Raw genomic sequence first — 23,131 nt, forward strand, 5'->3', positions numbered from 1 at the left:
TTTCGTTTTCTTGTAGTTAACCTTATTTATAAATCAACAACTTCGATTTTGGGATACAGAACATTAATATTCCTCTAAATTAACCTTTTTCCTTCAAACCACAAAATATATAAATGCAATTGTCTTAGAATCATTTCAGATCTGAACACATTAAATAATTCATACAATTATGAAATGAAGTAAGTACCTTATATATTTTATATAAAATTATGATTTACGTTTTTTACGTTAATTTTAACAGTAATTTTGTTAAGTAGTAGTATTTTTTGTGAAATCACTAATAAGAAAATGAGCTTAAACGTTATTGTGCTTATTAGATAATTAATAATAAAACATTCTTTGTAAGAGGCCATAGGTTTTAATTAAGAAAAGGATAAGTATACTTTGTATATGCATATGTATCTATATGCATTCAAACATCCATTATTACTCCTCCATTCTATTATTCGCTACTAAAGATGGATTTGCTGATTTTATGTTTATTTATTGCCTAAAAAAATGGAATTACGTTCCTGCGTAAAATGATACGACGTTCGTGCCACTTGTATTAATAAAATTCTAACAATATTGAATACATTGTTTTTATACAAAGATTATCGTATAAAAACAATGAATTTAAGTATACACTCAGAGAAGAATATTTATTGCTCTTGTATTTATACATTCAATATAAATTGTACACACCTTACCCTTTACATGCCAACGAAACACTTGTCAAAAGTTATACACACATACATACATATATAATAGTAAGTAGTATAATATGTAGTATACACATATAACTATATAGCGAATTTCAGGTTGAGTTAATTTTTTCTACAGTAAAATTCAGAACTATCTAACATTGATAAAAGATTCAGAAGTAAAACATTTGATATTTACACCGTATCGTCCTTTGTTACTTTAACATAGACACAAAACTATTTGGAATTTGGACATCCAATAGTATTAAAATTAATACGTAATTCAATAATTAAAATAAATGTAACATAACGATACAATTTGCCATTTATAGTATAATTTTTAAGATAATTGTTATGTTACTTTACTAAGAAATTAATAACATTCAAAAAAAAATTTCGGTGTGCTCTTACAAATAGATTTTATAAGTATAATATTTCAAAGGTTATAACTAAAAAAAATGTAACTTGAAAATTATCAGTGTGTTTTTTATTTTGTTTATGACTTTACATGAAATTATAATATTCTAAAGACTGAAAAATCGACAATGTTGTAAAGTATATATGTATACAATATTAACAATACTAAATTGTGAGATAAATATATATAAAAATCGTAAAAAAAAATATATATAAATTATTTTGTGTGTGAATCTATAGTTACGACGCAACATGTCGAAATGTTATCGATAATATCCAACTTTATCATCACAATACAACACTATTAAGACGCCATTTTTGCGTGATATGGAAGTGACTGTTGTGTGACGATTTGTCTATTTACGTTAATTTTATTATTAAAAGACATATTCAATTATACATTTAATTCTTTTTTTAAATGTGTAATGTTCTTACTTTATTAGTAAGATTATCAGAAAAAAGAATTACCATATACTATAGGTGATATCATCTGCGCGGGAAATGTGGATAGTTACGTTTTGTATTCCCGCAAATTAAAACTCATTTTATTTTTAAATATTGTGTTAAAAAATCGACATGATTGCATACAAAGGCCGAGAAAATAAGAGAGGTAAGGCTATAAAAATGCCTAGGAGTATAGAACGCTTATATAAAGAAGGGAAATGCCGTGACTGTTCAGTGGTGGTGACGCGAATGGATTTTGCTAAAATATTGGGAAAGTTTACTAAAGTTAAAATTCAGTATGAAAGTAGTTCTTCACCAAAAACCCAGAAGTCTACAGAAACAGCGGTACCAAACTCAAATGCTAGGTTAAAAAACAACGAAAATGGCATGGTACTCCTACGAAGAACGGCTTATAATCAACATCCCGTTAAAGATTTAGTTAATTCTAATTCCAAGAAACAGAAAAATAATGAAATGTCAACGGTTACACCTCGTCAAGTAAATAATGTACTCAAAGAAAATAATGGCTCCAATAAAACAGATATTGTAAGGGAGAAAAACTTAACCCAAAAACAAATAAATAATAATTGCAATAAACAATATGCTATCATATTTAATGATCCATCATGCAACAATAATTATGATGTTAAGTGTGATTTTTCCTTAATGGAACTGTTACCTAAAGTAGATAAAAGTATATTTCCTTCAAAGGAATGGTGTATAGATTATTTTCCTAAAAATGAAGAGCCAACTGATGATAAAGTATATGATCGTATAGCGGCTGAACTAGAAGATCTAATGTATAGTGAGAAACCAGATGATAAATTTAGTAAATCGGAATCTGCAGAAAATAAAGTGGATGATTTTCCGTCCATTATGGACATACTTAACGATAACAATCCTCCTGTAAATAGTACAGAAACAAAAGACCAAAGTAGTAATATAGAATTTAAAGATAACTTGGAATCAAGTGATGTAGAAGCAATGCTTCTTGGTAGCCAGCCTGCCCTTGATAACAAGGAAACGGAAGAAAACAAAGCAGTAGAAGAACCATTACCTATGGAAGTTGATACTACTGATGTTAATAAATTAATAGAAGATGTTGCACAATTTAGTACTAGCACTGAAAGTGAGAAGGCTGAAGTTACCCCAATAAATGAAATTGAAAATCCTCATAGCCCATCAATATTAGATGAGGCGTTACAAAAAGGAATAGAAGAACACTTACCATGCGATACATCTCAAAAAAGTGAACCCGATATTCCTGAAGTAGAAGCGCTACCAGAAGAAAGTAGTAATATCGCTGACCAAAATAAAACGATAATCGATGAAAACCAAACAAACACTGATATTGAACAAGCTATAATTAATGACCAAAGCACTAATGAGAGCCCTTTGAAAGAAAGCTCGGAAAATGATTTAAATCTATTTCCAACATCTAAATTAGAAGATATTACACATGTTGTATTTAAAAAAGTGGTTGATGGTATATGTCTAAAATCTGTGACATGTCCTAAAAATTTAAAATATAGCATAGAATTAGAAGAAAAATCTGTGGAGTTTTTAGGTGCTCCTAAATATATATCAAGTTTAGAAGACTTACAGGTATTATTACAAATTGTAAATGAGACAGACTTAAGAAGTTTATATGTACTTTATTGAAGTTTTTGTTTTGCTTAAATAAACCTGGACAAACCTATGATAACTATTTAAAAAAAATGACCTAATGTAATTTTGTCATAACAAATATAATAGTTGACTTGAAAAAACATTAATTATAGAGATAGAATATAATAGGATAACATTTTGCCTTTATATCAATGGAATATCAATATATTTCATCCAAATATTTGTTATAGTTATAACAATACACATTTGTTTAAAAGGTTGATAATTTTAAAAATGTTTTATTATAAGATCCAATAGGTTAAAAGCCAAAATATAATATACTATGAAGAAAAGAATTGGGTATGCTTATTATTGCATTTATTAAATAGTGTTCATATTATTTATAAAATTAGTGAAAATTTGTTGTATTTTCTTAACCTTCCATTACAATTTTTATAAATATAATATTGTCTAGGAATTTTAAGTGTTATTGTAATGGTTCTCTTATATTTGAAGTTACAGTACTTCAGTTACCCTGGCAGAATAACCAGCAGTTAAAACAATTTAACACTATCTCATCTATAAAAATCCTTATTTCACCTCAGTTTTTTTTTTCTGGCAAGAATATCTGATCTTTGATGATAACGGTATAGTATTCATACTAATGCAATAAAATTGATTTAGATTTTATATAGATTAAAATAAGAATACAAACAAAAACAAGAGTTTTATTGCCATACGAAAATATTTTTTTTTTTATAATCTATTACCGACACTAAAATTTACTTAACTAAACTAAGTCATCACAATACATTTAATACAGAAAAAAGGTCAATATTTATGGAATTCAACAATTCTTTTCAGGAAAATGATAAAAATAACCTACAATGACACTCATCATCACTTAACCTTGTTTAAATTTATTTAATAATACATAAGTCAATTATTAAAATTGACAAGAGTTAATATATATTGTCAAATATTATCTTCCCTTATGTCAAATTTTTCAAATAATTTTGCTACATGTCGTATATAAGAATAAAAAAATACAAAATTTTATTAAGTTTTCAAAATAGAAATTTAAAATGATTTATAAGTAACATTCGATAGCAATTAATACATCTTTGTATGAATATTAATTATGTCTTATGGTAACATTGAACATTTTCAAGTAGATTATTTTCTGTATTTAGTTCTTAATCAGTGTAGTTCTCTACTATTATTAAAAAATATATGTTTACTACGATTTAGACTCCTTACGGCTCATTAGATTAGATACCTAGTTTATACTTTAGTTAATTTTTATTTCGTGTTTTCTTGATCAAATGAGTTGAACGATCAACTTAACGATGTCTATGATAAATACTTAACTCTAAAAATGTTTTTTATTTATTTGAAATAAAAATACCTATGAATATTTTTTAAATGTCCAGCTGTTGTTTTTTCTTCTTTTTTTTTACATAAAATAATTTTAGCAATTTTGTGGAATAAATGTCAAGTGAAAAAATAAGGTATCGTTTGATATTTAATAATATAAATTACTTCTAAGAGCTGAATATGGATACATATTTTGTATTACTAATTTAATGTTATATGATCTTATTTACTTAAAGCATATTTAGACGTAGAATTGGCATGTATTATTTTAATTTGATTGTAATAAGATTTTAATGCATAAGTAATATAAATATAATTTTGCATTTAACGACATAGAAGCGGAATTATTGCCTGTGTACTTCCAGTTTCTTAAGGGTGTGTCGTGAATGAGACATTTCGTCGTAATATTATGTAAATACATAGAGAGCATTTTAAAATTTATACTTTTTATAAATAATTAAACATCCTTTACTTGTACACATATTTTTATAATAATTTGAGATCATAGAATTACAAAAGTATATTCTTCAGCAAAGGCACTATGGTTTTCAGGATAACTTGTTTGGGTTCCCTCCCTCGTAACAGACAAAGTAGCTACTTCGCACGCTGCACCGACTACTTGATGCAAAGGCTTACTTTTATCACGCATAAGAAAAGTAGCCAAAGCACCAACAAAGGCGTCACCTGCACCCTATAAATTTTATTTATTAATAATGGAAAACATACAGTTCGTATATCACCTCAAACTTTATACTTACTGTCGTATCCTTGGGAATCACTTTCTCACAAAAAACATGAACACAATCAGGTGAATTTATTGAAGAATAAACAGCTCCTTTTTCACCTAATGTAATGATGACAGTATCACAACCCTTTTCTAATATTTTTTTAAGTGCATTTTTCACATTACTGAAATAAATAACACTCTTATATATTTTAACATTAAATTTATAGTAACAATTAATAAAAAACAGTTACGACTATGTAATATTGCTTACGCTATTTCGACGTTAAAACCGACTATTAAAGAAGCTTCAGGTTCATTAACGCACAAAATGGTGCAATAAGGCAATATAGCTTCAATATCAGGCCTAGCTGGAGCTGCATTTAGTAATTTAATCTGTAATAATCAAGATTTAACAATTTTATGTTTATGCTTTACAAAAATATGTCTATTTTGTTGACCCTTCGTTTCAATGATGTTGTAGTAAACATATGTTATTAACGCGCAAAAAGTGAAGACTAGTAAACATCCTAATTGGGACGTTTGCCTTTAGTTGTTTTACGTAGTAATACGTTTTGCGTAATTAAAACATCTAGTTATCCCTTTTACTTATTGTTTTTATCAAGCTATCCTTTTTACTCTTAACGAAATGTGAAAATAAAATAAACGGTCCCCGGCGCGGCACACTTTTTCTGTCTTTTAGTATGGATATAACATATCTGTTTATTAGAATATCATTGCTTCGTTTTCAATAACTTACACCGGTGTTTAGTTTGAATGCTTCTAGCGTAGTTTCAAAGGGTGTCTCCAGTTGTGCAATTAGTACATCTGCATTCTTTACCAAGTCCTTAGCAAGGTCAATATCAGATTTACTTAAAAAGTTATTAGCACCAGCGACGATTACTATTTGGTTTTCACCATTTTCCGCCACTGAAATTTGTGCGATACCGGTCGTAACGTTTTGAGTTACGTGAATTTGGGATACGTCTACGCCTAAAGAACTCAAATGTTCCTTGTATTGCTTACCCCATTGGTCATCCCCAACCTAAAACAAGAATTCAACATTTTTACTAATGCCATGGTGAAGTTATTATTAGGGCTTAACTAGGCTTACCTGCTGTATATTGTTTTATACTATAATGATATAATTAAATTAACTTTCTAATAAAATGTCCGCCTTAAAACAGCATGCAAAATTAAGAAGTGACAATGAGGTAACATTTCTAAAAATGAATAAGAGATTTACACTGATGAGTTGATCAATTGAATCTTCGTGATGTATACATTTTTATTTACATGTATTTTGCAAATCATTAAGGTGGTAAACCTACTCTACTAATCATAAAGGTATTTCCGCCTAGTTTAGCTGCAGCAACACATTGATTTGCGCCCTTTCCCCCATAGCTCGTCATAAATTTGGTGCCATGAAGTGTTTCGCCAGGCATAGGAAGCCGTGGACAATATCTGAAAATAATATACTTAAATAATGTAACCTCTATAACAATATAACCCCGAAATAGACAACCTAAGTCGTAATATTTCAAGTTAAAATGGTAATATTTAATAGGTACTTAAGTACCTATTTAATAACTTTATTGATAACTTAGTTTTGGCCTTTAGATACGGAAATTAAACTATCAGTTACATGTCAATAATTCCAAAGTTGTATGCAACCAATATATGAGTGACAAAAAAGGAAATATACAAATGACTTATATACATACGTTGTAAAATCAACACAACAGGATCCAAGAACTACAATTTTTGGATGCTTTAATTCTGACTGCATTCTGCTTATGAAGAGCAAAAAATGGGTTAGGTAATGTAACTTTAAGATAAGCTAATATTATAATATTAACAGGCAATAGATGAGTCGCTTTTCTTTATATCATCTGTTATCAGTATTTACAATAGTTGTTGTGTTATCAGGACAAATTTTAATATTACTCTGCACCTAGTTGCTACGAAGCGAAATATGTTGAAATATAATATGTAGATAATTAATTTCACTACATTTATCTTCTATTTTGTGTTTTTTATTATTGTCTATTAACACTACCTTAAACAATATACAACATCAAAACATAAATACATTAAAAAATATATGTTAATCTTCAATTGGTTGTATGTGAGATATAGTCCTAATATTATGTATTCAATACATAATACATTGTATTGATTAACCGATTCATTTTCACCAATACCATCTTTATACCATCACGATTCACGACAGACGTTTATTTGTTACATCTAAATGTCATATGACTTTGACTTATTGGGGTTGACATACTCAACCTTCTCGAGAAGATCGAGTTCGAGACTAATCACTATCGATCTATCGACTTTATCAATTAGTTGTAGGTAATGGTAAAAATTAATTAACAAAAACAAAATATATTTTATATACCTGTTTGCATTTATACTGTTTCAATAACTGAAATAAAACAGGTTAACCATCTTTTTGGAGTTTTAGAAAGGGAGCTTAATGTTATTATTAAAAATATTAGCATGATATAATTCCATGTTCTTTATTTATTGTTGTTTAAAGCAACAGGAAATATATATTATTAATTAATTCTGGCTCTTTTCTTGCTGCGTAACAAATAAATAATGATCTCAACAGAATCCTTTAATAATCTAAAAATACATATGTGTGTTCAGCTTTTGCATTCCCAAATAATAAGTTTATAATGCACATTTTAAAAGTAATTTAAATGAAACTAGTTTACCAAAATAATGAAAGTAGTAATGTTCAGTCCTAAAACAGGCAATAATAAAACCTTATCTAGTCTGGGTTAACTTATGCCTATGAACATACTTGTTTAGGTTTTGAAATAATAACATAGTACATGGAATATCAATTTAGCTTTAACTTTTTATTCTTATTTTAATTAATTCACTACATACTCTATTACATAATTATCAACAACCTTTAGTACTGTGGCATTATGAGGATTCAGATTTCGTTTCTGGGTTTTGGTCTACTTTTGACTTTAATTCTTCAGTTTTAGTCATTTTGTCTGCCATTTCTGCATATTTTGCTTGTCTGTAATCATATTTAGCGGCATCTAATAGAACATTTTGTAGTAATAGTCTATTGTTTGATTGTTTATTTGTCAATGAGGGGTATGGATTTCCTCTTAATTCGAGAACAGCCTTATCAATATTCCTTCCATAGTAAGTCTGTGGTGCTTTATACATTTTTGTAAAAGCTGTACTATAATTCTCATATCTTGGCACTAAGACCTTAAATAATTTGTGAATTAGTTGCTTTTCAAGCAACCAGTAGTCTGCGATTTCCATTGTTGGTTTATGACAATCGCCATGACTGATAGCTTCGGATATTAACTGAAATATTAAAGAAAAAATTAAAGGTAAACTTAGCTTTTAAAGGTTAATAGTAAATATTAAATTTACTAACCCTCTCAGCATATTGACGCGCTTCGTCACCGCGACGGTAATTTAATTCAATTCTTTCATATTTAATTAAACCTGTAACAGTTTTCCGCAATTTATTTAGCCTGCCTTCCGGCCCTTGTGGACCTCTTAGACGGCGATGTTCGGGTGGTACTTTAATTCGCAACTTCGAAACTATTTTTGAAACATCAGCTTGATTCATATTTGTATCTTATAGTAATTTTTTTTATACAGAAATGTAATTCAACTGTTCTTATATAGGTTATTAATTTATCATTACTTATGTCATGTACATATGTATGTCCTATGTCAATTTTGCACAGATTATAATATTACAGTTACACACATAAACATTACGAAGGTAATTTAAATTTAAAAAAAAGTATGTCTCTTATTTAATTAATATTGTTATTCTTGTTTTTTCATAAGTAGTTTTCAATGCAATAATATATAATTTTTATATGTACATTTTTTGTTAAAATAGTATCAATATTATATTATTAAAGCTTATGATATTATACATAATTGTTTTATTATAAAAATAAGTCACTTAAAATACAAGTTAAAAAATGAAAAATATATAAGAAAATAAATGGTGTAAGAGCTTTAAATTATGTAACTGTTTGGTATTCGTCATTTCTTACAAGTTCAAAAACATAAAGTTAGTACATTTTACTATAAGATAAAAGAATCCATAATAATTTTGGGAATCGTTGGTAATTACCAACTCAACTATTATTTTTTAGGGTCAATTTTGATGAGATTACTAATGAAACAGCACTAAAACTGACAACTTGACAATGACAAGTGACAATTGTCTTTTTATTACATTGTAATGTTAATAGGTATTTACTACTATTTACTGTTTGGTTGGTATTTAGTAATTGTTGTTCTTCTTTCCTAGGTATTCTTTTGGGATTTTATTTTATGTATTAAGTTATTATTATAGTTTTTTTAAAGATGCGCAAATTCAAATACTACTAAAGTTTTCCTGTAAACAAAAATCTAAACCTTTTGACAAATAACAGCAGGTAAACATGAATAATTCAGGATCAGATATAGAAAATGCCGGTGTTTACGAACTTATCACGAAATTGTGTGAGAGAATGGCTGAAAAATATTGCGATAATAATAGGTTATCGCTAAAGCTCTTGGCATCAAAGTTAAGAGCACAATCATATGAAATTATTCTAAAAAGATCTTCCACTGGAGTTTCATCACTGAAAGCTGATCCTATTAAGGATTTATTGTCTCACCAATTTGTGTTACAACAAACTGTAAAAAATGTAGCCGAATATAAGAGGTCTATTGAGCTAAAAAAGAATATAACCATTATACGGAATCAAGACTTTGGAGAAAAGAAGGATCTTATCAATAATGTGCTTAGATTATTGATTGGGCTCCAAAATTCTATTAATGAAGATTTATCAAGTGAAATGTTTCAGGTGATTTCTTATTTCTATTTGAATAACATTTATATTATAATAATGCTAATTGTTTATAGTGTTAGCTTAATTTAATAAATTGTTACAGTTGTATAATACTTTAATGTAATCTTTTAGAATCCTTTTTCTTTTGGTCTGTTTGATGAAATGCTTCCAAAGCCGAGGAGAGAGATTTTTGGATCACCCCAGCCATACTCATATTTTCCAAAACATGTCTTTGAACTACCATATTCATTGAAACGTCAAGAAAATATTTTAGACAACAAAGCATCTCAATGCTACACTGAGTACACAGTTGAAAGTTTTGATTCACGATCATGTAAGATTATCAATATTATTTCAAATTTTATGCAAAATAAGCTAATGAAATTTTAAATGTGGTACATTGAAAATTTCTTGATAAAAATAATACATAAAATCTTTGCAGTTATTCCTGATTTCCAATCTCAACCAGGCATAGATGAAACAAAATCAATCCAGAGTCCCATGTCAATACCATCTATGACGTCAACAGCTTTATCTCCTTATGCAGAAAGTACAATATTTAACTATCCCAGACTGATAGCCCCCAGAGATCTTCACATACCAAAATCTGATCTTGAAATTCAAAATTGTATGGATGTTAATGTTAAGGTTTGTTACATTTTTCATTATTAATTTATTGTTTCATAATCAAAAATAAGAAATACAAATTTATTACTCAATCAATTATAGTATTTGACTTTATTGGACTCAACTGAATGAAATGATAAAAGTTACTCAAAAAATTTTGTTTGTATAAACTGAGATAGAAATTGATCACCATAAGTACTTAAGTTACTTATAAGTTCAAAGCCATCATGCACTAAGACTAATTAAGGGCTTTAACAAAACTTCATTTGTAGAATAAGGTGAATAAATACTATGAATGGAAATCATGTATTGCATAAAATTAAAACAAACATGTATAAAATAATATGTGCTACAGTTTGGTGGTATAAATGAAAGCCCTTAAAAATGTTATTTAAATTAATTTAATTCTGTCTTACAATATAAATTAAATATATATTCCAAACAACAACAAATAAAACAAATGAATATTATTTCTAGGTTTCCTTAGTGAGCACAAGTGTTAAATCAGATGTACCAGCTATATATAAAATCAACACAGATGAGTCTTTGAATATATGGGAGATTGTAACACAAATAGATAAAGATATACCAGAGGATATTTGGGAAGAAGTTTGTAAGTGTAAATAATTATTTGTATTCAATGTTAATTTTGTATAATTTAACTGTCTTAATGTTTAACAAAGATATAAGACAGCATAGTTTTTGTTAACAATATATATAAGGAATGTTTTACTTAAATGAATTGGCTAGGATTGTTTTTGTTTAGTACAATTAAAAAAAAAATACACTATTTTATACATACATATTTGAAACCATTGTTATACTACTAAAAGTATGTTTTTATTTACAATTTTAATAATACTGGTAAATGTAAATGAAAACATGAGGGTTATATATCCATGAGGATCATACATATATAATAATTATTTATAAGGAAAGTATGGTATACTTTGGTACCTATGGCATCCACTTGTCATATGTAGTATTGTTGTTCTGGTTTAAATTGTTAGTGACTCAGTGTAACAACAAGCACAAGGGACATACAATCTTAGTTCCCAATATTGGTGGTGGTGTTGGTGAGAAATATTAAACATTCTTCATTTCAGATTGGTGCTTTAATGTACCAAGCACCTGTTCAATTGTGACCCTTTAGCATGTCATGCCAATCTGCCTACTTAGGTTGCCCATTTTGGCAGTCTGCCTATTTTGTTGGCCCAATATGGCTAGTACACTTATTTGAAACCTATTTAGTCTTTCCTGATTTGTTAGTATTGTTTAATTAGTCAGTATATTTTTTTTAGCTAAGATGCCTATAGTCAAAGAGAGACAGTTGATAGCTTCTTCATCAAGAGAAATGGGTCTATGGAGGAGTATCTATGGCAGTGAATTATCAGATCTTAAGATTATTTCAGAAAAACAATTTATAAGGCATATCATGTATTTGATAAGTGAGTAAATAATCTAATATTAATTTCTGTTGAGTAGAGTTCTAATAATGTGTTATTCCTTAATTTAAAATATCTTTTTAATTCGAAATTTAATCCAAAATCTGTTCTGAAGTTTTGGAGAGGATTCTGTAATAAGGATATATACAATTCAAGTGTGTGGTTTTTAAATTTGTCTTTAAATTAATTATTTTAATTTACTTTCTTTCAGTTGGCGTAGAAACGAATTCATTTCCATTTAGTGAAGTATCAAATTGTTTTTACATTAAAGACAATTTGGTTCTCGAAGCAATATCCAAAGAACATTTAAGGGGATATATTGCACCCTTGCTACTAGTCGGCACATATTATAGAAGACTTTACAATTTTGCATTTAATCTCACTGCTGAAGATCACTTTCACACTAAAGGGCTTGTTTTTGAAGTGAGTTTATTTTGGTTAAACATTTTTTTTGCTTGAACTTAACTTTAGGTTAATCATTTATTGAAATTTTTTTTAACCTGGCTTCAAATACCATATCAAATTTATAGTAAATTTTCGTTTGTTTTTTTTTTTTTAATATTTACTTGATAATTTGGATAGTTGGAGACGTGAGCTTCCTCTATACCAACTCCTGTTGTCAGATAAGAAACAAGTAGATTTGACCCAGAGCCTATGATTGTGTGATATTTGTTCGATTATCGTAGTTAGCATTACAGTATTTTTGCAAAGATATTGCTAGCAACACCCAAATGCGACTACTTTCTGACTACTAGGCAATTATTATTTTTACTTATGTACTTTAAAATAAATTATCATTTTTTACTAAATGTGCAGGCTGCGAGGGAAGTAATCAGAAGATACCTATTAAAATTTCGTCTGACTGCAACGGAAATATATGAAGAATATTGTAACAATAAGGCAGAGGAGCTGAATTGTATGCCAACGTTATTGCAGATCTTGCATCATATGGAACCATTAATTTATGAGATTGAAACTATTGCTTCGATATATAAAATGGTCGATCCAGGTATTAAACCATTAACTATATATTTAAAAAAAATTGTAATATTATGTCAAAGACCACAAGTAGATCCAACTGTTGGTTTAGATACTCATTTACTCATTGCCTATCTTGTTGGTTGAGATTTTGATTTGAGATTGAGTACAGCAGCTGAAAGTAGGCTGAAAGTATTTTACACTTTCATCCCTCTGGAAAGCATATAAGGACATTGGTTCTGCACTTGTATTTTTTTATTGTTGTGTCACATATGGGACAGCCAATTGGATAAAACTGATGAGATGTAAATTATACTTTTAAGTATTACAATATGTCCTCCATACTTATCCACTATCCCATGAGATTTACCATTCTTGCCTAAATAAGATAGTATTCTTTATTCTTTTTCTATAGTAGGATATTCTTTTATTGAACTTGATATTGATGTCAGAAAATGAGTGTGAATAAATATGTATTTTAAACCAAATTCCTTCTAAACTGTAATATGAAGAGAAAGTATATCGTATTGGTGATAAAATTGATGTGAAGTGAGTTATGATGTTTTTTTAAATTTTTATGAGTCCATTGAAATGTTGTTTTAAAATGTGCTAAATGCACAGAAACAATAATAAAAGCTAAATAGAATTTTAAAGAGAAAATTCTTTTAATAGAGACAGTGACCTTGATAAATAACTTATGGGATGTTTTCAAAATGATACGCAAAACAAAACATTACTTTTTTATTGATTGTAAATATTTTTTATGTTGTTATAGATTCAACATCGATACCGCACGGCGCTGAGCTGATGTCATATTTGTTCAATGAAATATCTCTCGTGACGCACGGGAAGACGGCTCTAACGCTTTTTAATTCTTTGTTTTGTATCTGCAGGGTTTATTTTAAGTAAGTTTTGTACATATTTTAATTGCTTTCTTGAATTGATTACACACAAAATAGCCGAAATTCATAGTGTTTATAATGTGTATGATATTGTGTATAATTAATTTAGTGAAATGAATCAAATTGGATATAGAGTATAGTACGACACAACTTAGATGTAGCATCGGTAAAATTCGTAAAACCGATCACATCCGAATTGAGTACGCTATCCCAAATTATCAATATTTATTTCTCATGCGAATATGATCTTTGCACAAACGTAATAACTTGTAATATCATATGACCTAATATATTCGTCAATTTGACACCTCGATTTACATGCACTTGCTTTCACTGACGAGAGAATCTATAGATCGACGAATAGCGTCGAATGGCGCGATAGGGAGCTATTTCTATTGGTTGTGTAAATCGGCAGTAATCGGTTTTATTTTCATTCCATTGCATTTTCCGATGCTACATCTAATTTGTGTCGTACTATACTACTGACTTGTGATTAATTTTTTTCTTAGGATACACAAACTAAAATGTTGTTCAATTTTACAGATTCATAGAACGTTTTATATTCGAAGGTGAATTGGATGATACTTTTAATGAATTCTTCATAAGAAAGGACAATCAGTATGTGAATTCTCGTTCGAAACGTTACTGGGATAAAGGTTTTCATATAACGCTAAGTGTAGCGGTTCCAGATTTTCTGAGACCTCTAGCGACGTTTATACTGCTGTGTGGAAAGTCTCTAAGACTATTGAAGCTTTGCAATCCTAGTGTAAGTTTATATTATAATTTGTATAATTTCTATAATTATCTAACTCGTTGGTTTTAGTCCTGAGGTCAAAATATCGTTTTGATATTTGTATGCAATGATGTTCTAGTAAACAGATATGTTATTAACGCGCAAAAAGTGAAGACTAGAAAACGTCCTAATTGAGACGTTTGCCTTTAGTTGTTTTACGTAGTAATACGTTATAATACAGCATAATTACGTAGTAATACGTTTTGCGTAATTAAAACATGTAGTTATCCCTTTTACTTATTGTTTTTATCAAGCTATCCTTTTTACTTTTAACGAAATGTAAACTAAAATAAACGGTCCCCGGCGCGGCACACTTTTTTCTGTTGTTTAGTATGGATATAACATATCTGTTTATTAGAATATCATTGTTTGTATGTAATTTATTTATTCTAATGTCAGACACAGACTCGGCCTAGTTCAGGCTATTGTATTCATAGAATAAGTACTTACAAATTGTTACATTATTCATAGCTATGATACATATATGTACGTTATTTGGTTTTGGTTTCTAGTAAATTAATAAATAAATATCGAGTCTGCTTACTAAAAAGTACTTCTTGTGAGTGTATCCAGAAATACGCAGTGGAAAACTGTCTTGCAATAGGAGAGTATATCAATAGTCTGTCTACAATGTTTTTGCTTATTTATAGATTAAATAGTAATATTAAAAACTCTTTGGACATTTTATCATAAATTTGTGTTATACCTACGTTTGAATTCCACAATAACAGCCTGTAAATTCCCACTGCTGGGCTAAAGGCCTCCTCTCCCTTTGAGGAGAAGGTTTGGAACATATTCCACCACGCTGTTCCAACGCGGGTTCGTGCAATGCACATTAGGCAGAATTTCTATGAAATATGTCACATGCAGATTTCCTCACGATGTTTTCCTTCACCGCTGAGCACGAGATGAATTATAAAGACAAATTAAGCACATGAAACAGCTGTCTGGGTTTGAACCCGCAATCATCGTTTAAGATTCACGCGTTCTAACCACTGGGCCATCTCGACTCTTGTGTTTGTTGAATTATTAATATTACTTTGTGTACAATTTTTATAGGATCCTCTAGTCTTACTGATATCGTCAGACCATCCGTCCGTCCGTTGCTGTGCAAGCTTCGAGGAGTTGGAACGTCAGCAGGAAATCCTGGACGTGTACCGCACACGCTGCCTTTTCGTCAGCGGCGAGACTGTTACATTCGAGCAAATATTGCTTAAGAGGGAAGCAGAAAGGAAAGCGTTCACGGAAATGGCCTCTTTGAAACAGGCCGAAACTATGGAGAAGATTGTCGGTGAGATATGTTTTAGTTGAATGTGCTTAGTCCTTTGTCTTAAATATTTTTATTGTTAATCATCAAATTTAATTTTTATTAACATCAAAAATAATTGTTGTACATATTTCTAAAAATGTTTTGAGCATCTGCCTGACGTTGGTTGCCAAGCAACGCTTTGTTATTAAACATTCCACATCGAATTTGACTGGAGTATAGTTAAGAGAGCATTATGGTATATGATTAACAATATTCGTAATTGTAAGGACGGGACTAGGTAAATAAAGTAGATGTTTAAGGTTTGAAGATTTTATTACTGCTCCTCAATACAATGTGTCATCTGCTTATATACTACACTATAGTATGACACAAATTAGATGTAGCATCGGAAAATGCAATAGAATGAAAATAAAACCGATAACTGCCGATTTACACAACCAATAGAAATAGCTCCCTATCGCGCCATTCGACGCTATTCGTCGCTATAGATTCTCGCGTCAGAGAAAGCAAGTGCATGTAAATCGACGTGTCAAATTGACGAATATATTAAGTCATATGATATTACAAGTTATTACGTTTGTGCAAAGATCATATTCGCATGAGAAATAAATATTGATAATTTGGGTTAGCGTACTTAATTCGGATGTGGTCGGTTTTACGAATTTTGCCGATGCGAAATCTAAGTTGTGTCGTACTATACAGTAATACATATTTTTCAATTTCAAATGAGTAGTCTTTACTTACCGACTCGTCGAGGCCTAGCCGAGGTCCGGCCTCATAGGAGGCCTTAGGACGAGCGTATTCTGAACCGTTAAGTGGATTCTCAACTCCAGGCTTGTGTAGTTTAACTCGCCTAACCTACCCGGTGACGCTTAAGAGGCCATTAGGACCAAGATTAGTCTTAATAGTTTTTAATTTAAAACAAAATGTTGCAATATACTCATCTAATTAATAAGAGTCGAGATGGCCCAGTGGTTAGAACGCGTGCATCTTAACCGATGGTTGCGGGTTCAAACCCAGGCAAGCACCGCTGATTCATGTGCTTAATTTGTGTTTATAATTCATCTCGTACTCGGCGGTGAAGGAAAAAATCGTGAGGAAACCTGCATGTGTCCAATTTCATTGAAATTCCGCCACATGTGCATTCCACCAACCCGCATTGGAACAGCGTGATGGAATATGTTCCAAACCCTCTCCTTAATGGAAGAGGAGGCCTTATCTCAGCAGTGGGAAATGTACAGGCTGTTACTTTACTTTTACTTTAATTAATAAGATTCTATTCTATATTCCGTAGCTGAAAGAAAAAGATTAGCTCAATTAATAATAGCTGAAAAGCAGCATTCATTGAGGATCTTAGAAGCAGCGATGGCTGAAGCGAAAGCTAGTAAAACCAAGGGTAAAAAGCGGGACGGGAAGCTTTGTAAGTTAGAAGAAGCGGCTAAGAAGGCTACCGAGGAAGTAGATTCGAAACTAAGGGATGATGAAAAGTATGTTTAATTAGTTTTTTTGGTATTTCGCTGTTTGTACTGTTATTTTGGATTTTCCATTTTGTATATTTTTAAATCATTTTCGTATTGTAACCTGATATACAGGGGTTTACATCTAAATATAACAAAACTTTTTATCTTAAGTAGACAAAATGGATACGAAACTTTTCGACACTATATTTTGCTTAATTTTTTTTGTATTTTTTTTATGGTATAGATTGACGAGCATATGGGCCACCTGATGGTAAGTGGTCACCATCACCCATAGACAATGACGATGTAAGAAATATTAACTATTCCTTACATCGTCAATGTGCCACCAACCTTGGGAACTAAGATGTTACGTCCCTTGTGCCTGTAGTTACACTGGCTCACACACCCTTCAGACCGGAACACAACAATACTGAGTACTGTTATTTGGCGGTAGAATAACTGATGAGTGGGTGGTACCTACCCAGACGGGCTTGCACAAAGCCCTACCACCAAGTGTTAATATTATGTTTGTTTCATTTAAGGAGTAAGATCATGGAATACTATTCAAAATTGAATATGGAAGTGGAAAAAAGTAAGATACATACAGAGTGGAAGATAAAACGTCTGCAGTTGGACCAAACTAGAATGCAACTCCTCTCTACTGAGGAGAGAAATTTAAAAAGAGAAAAGTTGGAATTGGAACATCAACGTAATGAAGTCATGGCGATGTCCATACAGAGTGATTTCAAGTCTGACGATGATCTCGATAATGTTGACAATAATAATGGCGATATGGAAAATAATTCTACGGCAGACTCAACACCTTCTGTTGAGAACATCGAAGAGCCTGAAAGTTCTGCTAACTCAGAATTTGATAGAAACCGGGCAAAAACACAAAATTCGTCAGACGTGCTTAGCGCCATTTGCAATGTCGCCAAGAGTATCTTCGGCGCACCAAAATCTAAAGCCGGTTCGCCCTGCGATAATGAAGTAGAAGTTGATATTCAAGGAAACGTTGTTAGTGATGTTAAAGAAATTAATCGTGAAACAAAAACGGACCAAACATCTAACGACGTAATTGGCGCGAACTTAGATAATGCGATCGACAATTTAAGATTTCTTGAAAGCAAACAGGAGGCGTTGAAAAATAAACAGAAAGTTATGGCGCACGAGTTTGGTCAAATTGACACAGAGAATAATCAGGCTAAAGACCTGTCGCCTACTGTAAATTTTCCAGCACTTGATGAAGAAAATAACGAAAACTTTTGGACACCCAATGCTGAAGCCAAAAGAAACAAGTTAAAAGTATTGGGCGCTGAATTCGCAATGATCAAATCAGAAGTCAAGGAGATTGTATCGGAGCCTCGAACTGAGGCACAGAAAGAAGCCCTCTTGAATAGACAGAAAGTGTTAGGCGTTGAATACAATCTGCCATGCGAATTTCTTGCTAAGAAAGAACCTGCTAATGTAGCCCAAGAAGAGGCAATACGTAATAAGAATAGAGTACTGGGTTCAGTTTATGAAAAAACTATGAAAACCGTTGCAAAGTTTGATGCCGCTAAAAAGTCCGCTCTGAGGTTAAACTTGAAACCATATAGTGATCCTATGATTGCAAAGACGTCCAGTGTTACACCAAATACTGGGGCGATAACTCCAGGCGAATTGTTCCCAGCGGTAAGTTTATACAAAATTTTAAGTCTCATCTGCGTAAGAAAGTAGGTCGTAGTTAATCTATGCGTCAGTTATATAATATATTCTGAGTCCCTTTTGATCAAATTCTATATTATTCCTTAATTCTTTTAATTAAGTATTAAAATTTAATAATTTTAATGCACTGAACATCTCAATGTATAAAACGTCTTCAGCATATAAACAAATTTAAGGCTTTTTTATATTCTTTAAAGCCTTACTATAAAGTCTCCTACCTGTCTTTGAAGAAATTATTTGGCAATATACTGGCATATTGCTCAACTCGCTATAAATCATTAACCTCTATTTGATTTTTTAACTTATTTGAAAGTCTTTGTCGACCGAATGTACTTTTCCTAATAGTTAACTAATTGTAATTACTTTGCCATTTTTAGCTTGACCTTGAAACTCCTACAACCGCTGAAATGCCTTTGGATGGAGCAATGACAAGTGACATATTTACTCCACGCAGTGACGGCAGTAGAGGCCTCGAGTCAGCGCAAGTTAAACCCGATAAAGAATTTTTGACATCAGATGGGTTTAATTTTTCATTGATCGTGGAAGACGAAGCTGCCGCGTCAGAAGACATAATAGATGCTCAAACAGAAGTCAGCCCTGAGAGTTCTCCTTCAAAAAGCGTAGATTCTTGTATTAGTCCGTTATACAGCAAGCGATCATTGTTTAATATAATCGATGGCTCGTACAGCTTGGAATCTTTCGATCCATTTGGCGTGAAACAACTACAGAACTATTCTAAAGATTATTTTAACCATAAAATTAATGAAGATTCAAATTCTGTTTACACTCATCCAGCTGTCCTAATGGAGGAAGTAAAGAAAAGACCTTACAATAACATATTTATGTCACATTGCGACCACGAAGAAGAAGATCTGAAGATATCGTGCGATAATATAGCAACACTGACAGCTTGCTTGCAGAGATCAGTAATGTTGCCATTGACATATCAATTGGAGGTCGTCAATAATTCGATTCTCACACATTTTCTAGTCAATTTAGACATGTATGAACATTTAAGGAGTTTAAAGGATTATTTTTTCTTGATGGATGGAGAGTTTTCTCGAAGCATTTGCCATAATTTATTTGCAAAGTTAACAAAAACATTAAACCCGCAAGAGTTGCTGAATTTCGCCACTCTACACAATATTTTAGATAAAGCTCTGGGGTCATCGATTTCTCGTAAGTTAATATTCTTTTCAAACATAATGATGTACAATTACCTTATCATTTAATTAGATTTGCCGAACCACCACATAGTCACAGTCACTAGACCAACGACGCAATCGATAATATTAATTTGCTTCAATAAGTTTGTACTTATTACAATCAACAAACAAACAACAACAGCCTGTAAATTCCCACTGCTGGGCTAAAGGCCTCCTCTCCCTTTGAGGAGAAGGTTTGGAACATATTCCACCACGCTGTTCCAATGCGGGTTGGTGGAATACACATGTGGCAGAATTTCTATGAAATTTGTCACATGCAGGTTTCCTCACGATGTTTTCCTTCACCGCTGAGCACGAGATGAATTATAAAGACAAATTAAGCACATGAAACAGCGGTGCTTGCCTGGGTTTGAACCCGCAATCATCGGTTAAGATGCAAGCGTTCTAACCACTGGGTCATTTCGACTCGTGCTTATTAGAATATTTTATTTAAATGATTAGGTAGGTATGAATCAAGAATATATATTACATAGATTCAAGTATCTAATCGCCAACGTCCATACCACGTTGAATACACCGGTTCTCGTCCGATCACCGAAGTTAAGTAACGTCGGGCGAATTCAGTACTTGGATATAAATATAAATATGAGACAACATCACATACATTACTCTGATCCCAATGTAAGTAGTTAAAGAACTTGTGTTATGGAAATCAGAAGTAACGAAGGTACCACAAACACCCAGACCCAAGACAACATAGAAAACTAATGATAATTCTATATCGACTCGGCCGGGAATCGAACCCGGGACCTCGGAGTGGCGTAACCTTGCGTACCCTACTCTTGGTTGACCGCCTGGAAACACCGCGTGTCGTTGGCCTTTTTGTTATATTTTATCAAATCGTTATTGTATTGTTTTGCAGATGTTCACAAATTTTCTGAAAATTTATCATTTACGATTACGGATTCGCCCTTGAGTTTTCAACACAGTTCGCCGGATGTATTGCAATGTCTCTCTCTGACGTACTCCGTGACCTGGCCTCTGAACATTATATTGTCTCAGGAAGCGTTGCTGCGATACGCCAAGGTGTTCCAGTTTCTGATTAAAATGAGGCGAATATTTTGGGTTTTGAGCGATGATTTTGTGGTTAGTAATCATGGTTATTTTTTTGTCATACACATTCTATACTATACCTTATCTTGGTCAAGAACAAAATACCTAATAATCAAATTTAAAAGAAGGAAATTTTGTAAAGTAAAAATATTCTCTAATAAAATAATTTTCTGCAACGAATTTATTTATATTATTTATGAGTACGATAAAAAATCGCCTTTTACTCAATTTACAGACACTAAAACTAACAGCGAAATTATCGAGACAGCATTCACGAAAACTCCTAAAGTCCGCTCAGTACATATCAGTACAAATATACCGACATAATATGGCGTCATTAATAAGGGCATTGGACAATTACATAGTGACCACATGCATCCTGACGTCTTGGACGGAATTCGAGAAAGATCTGAAGAAAGCTAAAACGTTGGACGATTTGTACGAATGTCACGTGGTTTACATAAAGAAAGTACTCTTCAGATGCCTTTTGAATAATAGATCGACGCCCGTCATGAAACTCTTGAACGATATCTTTACTGTTATATTGAAATTTAATCGAGTTTTAAAAGCGGGGTAAGTTATAGACCACATATTTGTTAACATTTGTTTTTTTTTTTTATGTTATAGGTTGGCGGACGAGCATATGGGCCACCTGATGGTAAGTGGTCACCATCACCCATAGACAATAACGCTGTAAGAAATATTAACTATTCCTTACATCGTCAATGCGCCACCAACCTTGGGAACTAAGATTAGAACTAAGTTATGTCCCTTGTGCCTGTAGTTACACTGGCTCACTCACCCTTCAAACTGGAACACAACAATACTGCGTACTGTTATTTGGCGGTAGAATAACTGATGAGTGGGTGCTACCTACCCAGACGGACTTGCACAAAGCCCTACCACCAAGTATTAGTTTTTATTCATGCTAAAAGTGATTTTGAGTACCGAGTACAGATTAAGTGGTTCTACCTATTTATTTATATTTTTAGTTTTATATAATAGCGAAGATAATAGAATACAAAGTTGCGTAAAATTTAACGTATTTTTCATTATTTGTAAAATTGTACTTGATTTTTATTCTAAAATATTATATATATATGTTGCAATATATTTAAAAATCAGATACGTTTGTTTAAACGAAAGAGTATTTTTACAAGAAAATTGATATTAACATAATACCTTAATGGTTTTATTTTTACAGAGAATGGCGACAAAACGCGCCCAACGGCTGTTTCACGCATACCAGTTACGTTCAATTGGAGGAACTTTTCCATTTGTTTGAAAAACTAGCAAAGTATTTGCACAAAGTCATAACTAAGTTAATGGAATGCGGTTATCAAAGGCATTTGGTTGAATTATTGACTATGGTTAACTTAAATGGTTATTATGATCCCGACAGGTCGAAAGAGGACACTAATATTAGTTTACAGTCTACGTGAAAATTGCCAAATTTGTATTTTTAGGAGTCTCGAATTTTACAAAAACATATCATAATTTATTTTTGGGCAAAATTATGATAAGTAATTTCGTTAAAATTAAAACTTTTTTCGAGTCGAATGTTTGTCAT

At 31.3% G+C, this 23,131-nt stretch overlaps 4 protein-coding genes across 5 annotated transcripts; 2 read left to right on the forward strand and 2 right to left on the reverse strand.

Moving 5' to 3' along the window:
- The first annotated feature begins 1,409 nt into the window (after positions 1–1,409).
- LOC124535516 lies at positions 1,410–3,631 on the forward strand. Its single transcript, XM_047111728.1, has one exon. The coding sequence runs from the start codon at positions 1,677–1,679 to the stop codon at positions 3,204–3,206; it is 1,530 nt and encodes a 509-aa protein (XP_046967684.1). The 5' UTR covers positions 1,410–1,676; the 3' UTR covers positions 3,207–3,631.
- Positions 3,632–4,958: 1,327 nt separating this feature from the next.
- LOC124535517 (ribokinase-like) lies at positions 4,959–7,498 on the reverse strand. 2 transcript variants are annotated; one of them, XM_047111731.1, is made up of 7 exons: positions 6,978–7,498; positions 6,585–6,717; positions 6,280–6,298; positions 6,014–6,183; positions 5,528–5,649; positions 5,288–5,438; positions 4,959–5,220 (listed from the first exon to the last, which is right to left on the reverse strand). In XM_047111731.1, exons 1-7 carry the CDS (start codon positions 7,040–7,042, stop codon positions 5,032–5,034), a joined length of 849 nt encoding a protein of 282 aa, XP_046967687.1. In that variant the 5' UTR covers positions 7,043–7,498; the 3' UTR covers positions 4,959–5,031. The 2 variants fall into 2 exon arrangements, with proteins under 2 accessions (XP_046967687.1, XP_046967686.1); XM_047111730.1 differs by having other exon boundaries at positions 6,014–6,298; positions 6,978–7,496.
- A 605-nt stretch (positions 7,499–8,103) lies between these two features.
- On the reverse strand, positions 8,104–8,962 carry LOC124535518 (39S ribosomal protein L17, mitochondrial). Its single transcript, XM_047111732.1, has 2 exons — positions 8,675–8,962; positions 8,104–8,601 (listed from the first exon to the last, which is right to left on the reverse strand). Exons 1-2 carry the CDS (start codon positions 8,870–8,872, stop codon positions 8,200–8,202), a joined length of 600 nt encoding a protein of 199 aa, XP_046967688.1. The 5' UTR covers positions 8,873–8,962; the 3' UTR covers positions 8,104–8,199.
- A 571-nt stretch (positions 8,963–9,533) lies between these two features.
- Positions 9,534–23,131, forward strand: LOC124535669 (gamma-tubulin complex component 6). The gene is made up of 16 exons (XM_047111958.1): positions 9,534–10,115; positions 10,233–10,434; positions 10,543–10,748; positions 11,205–11,340; positions 12,029–12,175; positions 12,384–12,595; positions 12,989–13,181; positions 13,926–14,055; positions 14,596–14,818; positions 15,905–16,136; positions 17,410–17,602; positions 18,118–19,249; positions 19,660–20,461; positions 21,371–21,594; positions 21,797–22,134; positions 22,766–23,131. Exons 1-16 carry the CDS (start codon positions 9,708–9,710, stop codon positions 23,001–23,003), a joined length of 5,016 nt encoding a protein of 1,671 aa, XP_046967914.1. The 5' UTR covers positions 9,534–9,707; the 3' UTR covers positions 23,004–23,131.

The sequence above is a fragment of the Vanessa cardui genome, chromosome 15, assembly GCF_905220365.1.
Source record: "Vanessa cardui chromosome 15, ilVanCard2.1, whole genome shotgun sequence".
Lineage (NCBI taxonomy): Eukaryota > Metazoa > Arthropoda > Insecta > Lepidoptera > Nymphalidae > Vanessa > Vanessa cardui.